Raw genomic sequence first — 8,910 nt, 5'->3', positions numbered from 1 at the left:
GAACTAGGTGAGCTTTCCTGTGGCTGCCTTGTTGAATTATGTGAGTTAATACAGAGCACTAGGGAGCAGCTTTAAGCGTGCTGATGCAAATGGATTGCCTGTCCCTACCTTGTTTTTTTAAACAGGAAAGCCCTCCCGATACCTGGGAACTGGAAAATGGCACCAGAGTGTGCCCGTTGGGGTGGCAATGAACCCTCCGTCACCCTGGGCTCTGGTTCTGAAGCAGGACAGGACACCCGGAGCCATTCCTGTGACTTCTGCTGCGAGTTGCCTATGCTGTGGTGTGCCCAGAGCAGCTTCCCGGTTCTGCTCGGCTGGCTCGGGGGGGAGGCAGGAAATGTTTAAGGGAAGCATATCATGGAATTGGAAGTGTTTGGTACAGTGATTATGCCAATGGTGGGGATTCCAAGAGAGGTCTGGGCTTAATTGTGAAGTAAGACCAGAAATGTGTGCAGGAAGAAAGAAACTTGATGCCAGTGCCAGTAATAACTTTCGTAACCACTGGAGTTTTTAGGGGGAAGGCAGGAAGATTTTTGCTGTTTTGTTTTTAATGTGTTGACCCTCTTCAGGCATGAGCGGTACCAGAGCTCGGCGGAGCTTCAGAGCGATGCTGCTGCCGCTGGTGCCCATTACCACTGCCAGGAGCCAGGACTGCCCGACCCAGCGCACCGGCAGAAGGCGCGTTCGGGGGCCGGGCTCCGTCACCCCGGGACTCAGTCCGGGGCAGCTGGTGGGACCGGCGGCTCCAGAAGTGAGCGGGTGAGCGGCTGTTCCTCTCCCCGCCGACCGTGCCTCCCCTGAGAAAGCACCTGCCCGACCCGCCGGGCGGGGTGCCGGAACGCCCCTGCTAACGCTCCCGGGAGGCTCCAGCACAGCCCTCGCACAGCTGCGAGCAGGCAAGAACCGAGAGGTTCAGCCACCTGGGCCCGGGCCCGCCGCTGTGGGCCGGCTCTGCAGCCGCACCGGTCGGCGGAAGCGCTCGCCCTTCCGGGGCGGGGCCGCCGCCGCCGCTGCCCGGGGTGTCGCGGTCCGACCGGCGATGGGGGAGGCCGGTCCGGGTCCGGGGTCTGGGCCTGACCCCAGGGATACGCCGGAGCCGGAGGAGGACGAGGCGGCGGCGCCGGGCGGTGTGCGGGGGGGCCGGGCCGGGCCCCGCGGCGGCATCCGGGTGCTGAAGGTGAGGAGGGGGCCGGGAACGGAGCCAGGGCCTGCGCGGGGCCGCTCCGGGTCAACCCGGCGGGGCGGGGGTGAGTCCCGCAGCGGGGCTCCGTGTCCGGAGCGCTGCCCGCCTTGACCTTGGCGGGGCGGCCGGGCCGGGGTCTCTCCGTGCCCATCTCCCAAGTGGCCCGGCAGGTGCCCGCGGGGTGCCCGACGAGGGGTGCCGAGGCTGCCCGGTCCCAGTCCAGTTCGCGGCCTGTGCCGAGGGGCTGCCTGCGGAGCCGGGCTGGGGGCAGCCGCTGACGCTGGGGGTTTTGCCACCTTGCAGAGAAATGTGAAGCGCAACGGGAGCAGGAGCTGCCTGAACAGGAGTCGGTTTGGTTCCCGTGAGAGGGACTGGCTGAAAGAGGACGTGGGACGAGGCTGCGTGTATGTTTATGGGAGAGATTCTGCAGCTGCTGCCTCTTCAGACCTGCGCCTGGTCCTCTGCAGGGTTGACACCCCGGCGTCTGAGATCTGTGATGGAGAAGGGAGGAAGAACCTCTATGTGCAACTTCATGGAGACCTGGTCAGGTGAGGGCTGAGATATAGCAATGAAGATATAGCAATGAAGTAGGAGTGCACCTTTTACAGATCTTAGTTAAGCCATAGGTGTTTTAGCTGGGAGGTTTGACTAGTGCTCCAGAAAGAAATTTGTCCTGATTTTGTAGGTTGAATCTACTGTTCATATGCTCCTTTATTATGTTCTGTGGTATTAATATTTTAGTATCCAGAAAACTTAAATTGTAAACAGTTATTCTGAGTCAGTAAAACATTTCAGGTACTTTCACCGTTATGTCAGATAATATTTATGCATTAGTAATTCTTTTGCTAAGTAGAGTTGCCAGCTAAATAATTAAAGGTAGACTTAAACATAGTGTAGTCAGGGTTATACAAAGAAGTCTTAAACATCAGATTATATGTTTTATGCCTGCAGTTGATTTAAACTAAAAATTGACAGCTCAGGGTTTTATGTGCATGAACTTTATGCTGTGGGTGTGTTACGGACTCCTCTTGCTCTACAAGCTCCCATTACGTTTGTTAGAATTTAGACTTTGAGTTGATCCTCTTGGACTTAAGACTCATTTATAACGTTGCTGTTTCTTTTCTTGAGAAAAAAAAATTGCTGTGGTCTCCTTGAAGAATAAACAGTAAGACAATACATGCTGAACTGGACTCGTGGCTGGTTTTTGACAGTGAAACAGAAGTCTTAAGTTGCATGTATCCAGTTTTTAAAAACATAGCACATGTTTGATTAGGTGGAGGGAGGGAGGGAGTGCTGATGGTAAGGCATGCAGAGAAGAGGAAGTTATTAAAACTGTCTATTGGAAAAGTTATTAGACATGTTTGCCTTTCCCAGCCTGGGTTATCATGACCAGAAATAGGTTAGTTGGAAATACTTGAATGTAGCCATGAAGGCAGCTGAAAATCTTCATCAATTGCCTGAATGAATGGAGGATTTATAAAGAAAAGTACTTGGTTTAAACCTTTGCAGTGTGCAGATTTCCCAGCATTTAGAAAGAAGAGCATACCCTTTGTTGCAGATTATGACAGAGGCTTGGTAAAACGTATAGATGTATTCAGAGTGGAATATTTGGACATTTTTTAGCTTTTGAAATGGCTTTGGTGTTTGAATTCTCTTTTTATCTATGTGTCTCTTCTTCTGCTAGGTAGCTGTGCCTGTCTTTGATTTTTAGCAGGCTTTGCACTGGATTAGCAAATTGGTCCTGGTACCAGTGTTTCAGAAGCAAGCACCAAGTTGCAAATGCTTACTTCCCATCTTCATTGTCTTTTGGTGTGTTAAGCACTGCGTCAAGTTTTGTCTTAAATGTCATGAGGAGTTCTTGACTAGAGCATGTGTGTTCCCTGTAAACCGCAGAACGTCTTTGCCACAGAAAGGATTCCTGAATTACCTCCCACTGGGTGCATTCTCTGGAGAAATGGGAGTTACCAGTATTGCTTAAGTAATGCCCTGTAGGTAACAGGAAGCTGAATGGAACCTGCTTGCATGTCCACAGGAAGATGACAGAATGCCAAAGATATCCCTGTGCCCTGTTGAGATAATCCCTTCCTTCAGCAGAGCTCAGTGGTTGCTTTAACGTAATGTGTTTGCCAATACAAATTACTGTATTATGCATCTGATTGCATTGTACTGTAAGAGCCCTTGTGTTACAAACAACTGAATTCTTCACCCTTTTAATATCAGTAGGTGACTTTCTTTCAGAAGCTGAATATGGCAAAGATCGATTTGGCACCTGATTCCTAGGACTGGAAGCTGGACAGTAAATGGAAGAATAGCAGAAATCTTTTATGTATTCACTTTAAGTGTTCAGTGGTGTCCTTATGGTCATTCTGCATTTTTCTTTCAAGTGTGTGTACAGGGGAGTCAGTTTCTGTCAGGTTTCTTTAGGTTCTCCTAGCTAGTCCTTCCTTATTATAGCATCCTGTCATACTGACTTCTTGCAAAGGTGGGGGGATTAAACAAAAATAGCACAGATACCTTATTTGGTCTGAACACTCCCCACAGCAAAAATTTAAACTACAAAGATTTGAAAATTTGACTTTTGCTTATGGAGAAGAGCTGCAGTTGCAGCAGGCGGTGTGGAAGTGTTGATACTTTCTATTGGGTTTGCTATCTCTTTGCCCTCCTTTTAACAGAGCTGCTTCTCTGACTGTTGGCAAGAGCCTCAGTCCATTCAGCAGCCAAACTGGGAAGTTTGAGTGGTGGTTTGTTTTCCATAAGAAACCTAGATGCAGACATCTTGAAGTGTTCTTTTTGTGACATTCAAGCATTTATGGTTCCTAAGCCATGGGTCACATGCTGGAAAAGCTCTTTTCTGGCAAGTGTAAGGCTTTACTAGCAGAAGAATTGCGAGGTACTTGAGGGGAACTTGGGCAAGGTATCTGGAGATCTGCACTGAAAGGTATAGAATACAACAGGGTCTTTTGTGTTGGAAGTCAGCATTGTTCAGTGCATCTATTATTTATTCCAGCTTCTAGTAGCTTGTGTGTTATAGGAGATGGGTAGACAGGTTTGTCATTTCCAAGATTACCTCAGAAAGCTTTTTTGAAAGTTTGGTGTCATGTTCACTGCAACCTGTAGCACACAAAAAGAAAAAAATTGATAATATAAAAATAGAAATTTTGTTGTTTTTTACCATAACTTTGAGAGTAATCCTATTTCTGATCTAGAGGTCTTATGTGTGAATTGACTTGCAATATATGTGCTTGAGATACCTGAGGTCATTTTACTTCTTGAGGTGTGTTCTGTTGACTACAAAGGAAGTCTAGATGTCTAGATACTTGTAAGTGGTGTGAGTTTTATGAAATCAGTCCTGCCTTAATTACAAGGTGACATTTGTAAAGCTGTTGGCAATAGTGGAATTACGATAATATAATCATTAAAAAGTAACAGGTATTTTTTTTTCTTCAGGTGGGAAGAAGCAGAAAGGTTTGGGACATGCAGTAAGGAAATATTTCAGGTTAAAACATGCAAGTGGTGAATGCAAGTCAACGAAGTTTAGTAGAAAACAGGTCTTACCAAACAAACCTGATGCTTTGAAATTTGAAGCTTGGTCGCCAAAGGCATCAGTCATTTGTCGTGCATGACGTTGGACAGGGGTCTGATCCAGCTCTCATTGCAGGAATTGCATGACCTTTAAAGGTCCCTACCCACCCAAACCATTTTGTGATTCTGTCTTCTGTTGTAACTGGTAGGAAAGCAATGCACAAAGTATTAATACTGGTTGGCTGATACCTTACAAATTGGAGACTGTTATTCAGTTTATGCATTTGTTTTTTGGATGAGGGGTTAGTGTATGTGTGAATTAAGAAAGGCAAACTTGCACAGTTGTGGTGCTCTGTTAATAATATGCTCAAAGAAAGGTAGCAGCTTGGGAAGGCATCAATGGGGAAGGGGTGACGAGTACCAGGGAGTCAATATACCAGTACCAGTAGATTGTTCTAGATGGTTTAGCAGACAGTGTGCTCTGGGAAACAGCTTTTCAACATCACCAGGTATATATGTGTAAAAGCCAAGTGTACTAAATACTGATGAGGAAAGGATGACGGCTGTAACCTGCAAAAACTGCAGATCAGGAGGATTCATGGGTTGAAGGGATATAAATGAATGTGCCAGATAATCAAGAGCAGGCTAATCCAAGAATATTAATACTATTGAGTAGCACCCAGAAGTCTCAGTATGGTTTTGTGTGGTCCGTGCATGGAAACAGCAGTCATAGAGCTGGCACTTACAGAATGTTGGTAAGCTAAAAAAAAAATAAAATCATTGGTAAAAATTGTTTTGAGTCAAAGTAGACCCACCCTACTGTAAGAAAAATTTAAAAGTACATTGAGCCTCACCTTGAAAAAGAAGTTTGAAATAGTTTGATATGGTTAGTCTCATGATTTGTAAACACCCATTTAAAGGATAGGTGACAAGTTGAGGTCTAGTGACTGTAATTGGAAGCTAGGCACTTCTAGAGTAAAATTGAGGATTTTTGATTGTGGATAATGACTGGGCCACTGGAGCAATTTGTTTTTACTCCCATCCTACATTTTCATTGCTTAATATTTTAAACCAAGATATTTTTTTTCCCTAAAGCAAAAGTTCTAATTTACCAAGAAACTCAGTAATTTTTGTTGCAGGAAATAGCAGTTCAGCATATCTGGAAGAAGTGAGATGAGAGGATCAGAAAGCATCTTTTCTGTTCTGAATATACTAAACCTGATGTTTCAGAAGAACTTTCTCTTATTGTCATTTATTCAAGTTAGCCACTGAATCCTTCCTGTGATCTGTTGTAACTCTAAAAGTCTACCTTCTTTAAATGCACTGTTTGAGTTTATTTGCCAAACCATGAGAACCTTCCACTGATAAGAGCTAAAGGAGAATGGGAAACTTCTTTTTAGAAGTCAGTCTTCAGGAGGATTCTCATATGCTTTGCTCCCAGATGCATTTGGAAGAGAAATTTAGTAGAATTCTTTTATATCTTTCAGTCATTATTTATAGGTTGTTTTTTTTTTATTTATTTGGGTTTTGTGCAATGTTTCTGGTTTTGTTTCATGTTGTTGTTTCCTCCTAATGGTTCTTAAATCATGGAATGGAAATTACCTCTATGGACTGTATGGCTTATGCCTATTGCTTTTCGTCTCCATTTCCCATCTGCAGCACGATCCTTCAAGTGCTACAGCTCTTTAGTTCTCCTGGGCATGCAGGAGGCACATCCCCCAAGGATGTGTGCTTCCCAGAACTTTTCAGAGGAGCAGAACAATCAGTATGTCAGTACTGTAGTTGCACTTTAGCTGCAATGAGACTTTTTTGTGTTCTCAAATTACTTTCTTGTGTGTTTTGGCAGGAGGCTGGAGCCCACAGAAAAACCCCTTCAGATTGTGTATGACTACTTGGCTGGGTTGGGTTATGATGATCCCGTTAGGATGCAGGAGGAGGCAGCAAACTCTGATCTCAGCTGTATGATTCGCTTTTACAGTGGTAAGACATTGTGTGTGTGCTGTTCCTGTAGCTTTATCTATGAGGTGGAACTCAGCTGAAACCTAAGTCATTGACTTGTTGAGTTTATAGGTGGCTACATCAAAAACCCAAAGTACCAGTAAGAATTTCTTAGAACGACAAGTTTTTAATCAAGTTTTCAAGATTAATAGAAAAAAACCCCAGTTCTGTAGTTCTCTTGATCCTGTCTGTGGCTTGAAGAAAGACAGCTCCACAGGGAGACACAAAATTGCTCTGTTGTCTTCAGTTTCCAGTGTTGTGACAAGTGCTTTAGACCTCCCTAATGGGATCAGAAACATCTCGCAGTCTAGTTCAGACTAGATATTCATGAAGATTGTATTTCTAAAGGGGGTGTGGATATATGCAGGGAAGGTCCTGGTCAGATACCTCCACATTCTGTTAACGGAGTGAGAGTGCCAGCTGGGTGACAGTAATGCAGGCTGCTGTTAGAAACCAGGTGCATTTCCTTGCAGAAGCAAGATTTCTGAGTGGCCTCTTGCATCAGTTTGGGCAGGATACCACCAGCACAAGGAGCAACAGGATGATAGCTCTAGGCCTGTGGGCATGCAGTGCTAGCAGTCCGAAAAGGAATTCACTGAAGAAAAGAGGAAATATAAAAGAAATAAGGGAACGTTGATAATGAAATTATTATCTTTAAATACCTGACATTTGCATTTTAGAAAAAAAAGTGCTTTTAATGATGTGTGCAGTCTGGATTACAAATTTGATGTGAGGAGATCCTTAACACTTGTAACTCAGAAGTCCATCAGATCAGGCTTATTCCTGTTCTTCAAAGTACTCCATTAAGTGACTATTTTTAAAATTTTCCTAGCCAATAAGAAGGCATAAATATTGGAAAGAATCTTGGAAAGCATCTGGGAGATTTGTCATTGTCTTGAAAAACAATTATAAATTAAAAAACAAAAAAAAAACCAAAACAAAACAAAAAAAAAAAAAACGTGCAAGGAGTTAGGATGCCCTAAAAGCAAGTGTATGTGCATTAGAAGGCTGAAGAAGACTTCTGTTTTGCTGGTTTGGGTCATAGCTATCAGTGCACACAGCACAGCTATAACAATCATTGCCCAAGTCCTTGCTTCAGGGAAATAACTCTCTTCTGTAGCGGATTTTCCAGGCCTTCCTTTATAGCCCAATAGAAACCATGTATTTAATAGTTTCTGTGACTTTAGCTGACTCAACAAGTTTGAAATTGCTTTTCTGTTGCATCTGAATGAAGAACGTTTGGCAAGTTTATAAGCTTTCTATGATCTGTAATTACCTGTGGATTAAAAACACACTACATGGCAACCATTGCAGCCTTGAACTGAAAGACATTCTGTGGCCATACCAGACATTGCTGCACCCACTGAGGATGTTGCTTGTCCTCTGCTTGGGATTTTTTGTCAAGTACAACTTGTCTTTACTTGATCTCTAGCATAACTGTTGCACATTATAGCTGTGTTGCTATTTGTACTCATGGCTGAGAACGAAGAAAAAATGGAAAGTAACTGCTAATGTCCCCTTTTTCTTCAGAAAAACCTTGTCAGGTGGAGCAGTTAGATCGCATCCTGCTCTCTGGAGTCTACAGTGTCCGCAAAGGAAAGACTCAGTTGCACAAGTGGGCAGAGCGCTTGGTAATTCTCTGTGGTACATGCCTCATTGTGTCCTCTGTGAAAGACAGCCACACAGGGAAGATGCACATCTTACCTCTTGTTGGAGGGAAGGTAAGACACTTTTTGGTCAACTTCCTGTGGCTTAGAAATACAGAAGGGATTCTAATGATGGGTATTATCCACAAGAGGTTAATCTGGGCATTTGTAACAAATTACTGCATTAGCGTGTGCAGAGAGTTGTAGAATCCCTTTCTACTTGCTTTTCTTAGGTAGTAGTCCTAAGGCTAATTAACCAAAGAGTCATGAGTTCTGCTTTCATGTCAGTAGCCAGCATTGTGAAAGGACATTCTGGAAACTACTGCTTCTTGGATCTTCTTCAGCGGAAAGACAATAAGAAGGATTTGGACTTTCAGTACTTAAAGGGGGCTTACAAGAAAGATATGGACAGGCTTTTTTGTAGGGCCTGTTGCAATAAGACAAGGAGCAACAGTTTAAAAGCAAAAGATGGTAGATCTAGACTAGATAAAAGGAAGAATTTTGTTACATGGAAGGTAGTGAAGCACTGGCCCAGGTTGCCCGGAAGGGTGGTAGATACCC

The 8,910-nt window shown here is 44.2% G+C and overlaps 1 protein-coding gene across 1 annotated transcript in view; it reads left to right on the top strand.

Annotated features, from left to right (window-relative positions):
* The first annotated feature begins 730 nt into the window (after nt 1-730).
* Nucleotides 731-8,910, top strand: part of PHLPP2 (PH domain and leucine rich repeat protein phosphatase 2) — a 29,034-nt gene continuing 20,854 nt past the window's right edge. The window contains exons 1-4 of the mRNA XM_071756506.1: nt 731-1,177; nt 1,487-1,731; nt 6,552-6,685; nt 8,234-8,424. Of these exons, the coding sequence (XP_071612607.1) occupies nt 1,040-1,177; nt 1,487-1,731; nt 6,552-6,685; nt 8,234-8,424 (708 nt within the window). The 5' untranslated portion in view covers nt 731-1,039. The remainder of the gene's footprint in view (nt 1,178-1,486; nt 1,732-6,551; nt 6,686-8,233; nt 8,425-8,910) is intronic.

This window comes from Heliangelus exortis, chromosome 13 (assembly GCF_036169615.1).
Source record: "Heliangelus exortis chromosome 13, bHelExo1.hap1, whole genome shotgun sequence".
In the NCBI taxonomy this organism is placed as follows: Eukaryota; Metazoa; Chordata; class Aves; order Apodiformes; family Trochilidae; genus Heliangelus; species Heliangelus exortis.
The sequence above is the reverse complement of the archived record's forward strand: the minus strand, read 5'-3'. Positions and strand labels throughout refer to the sequence as shown.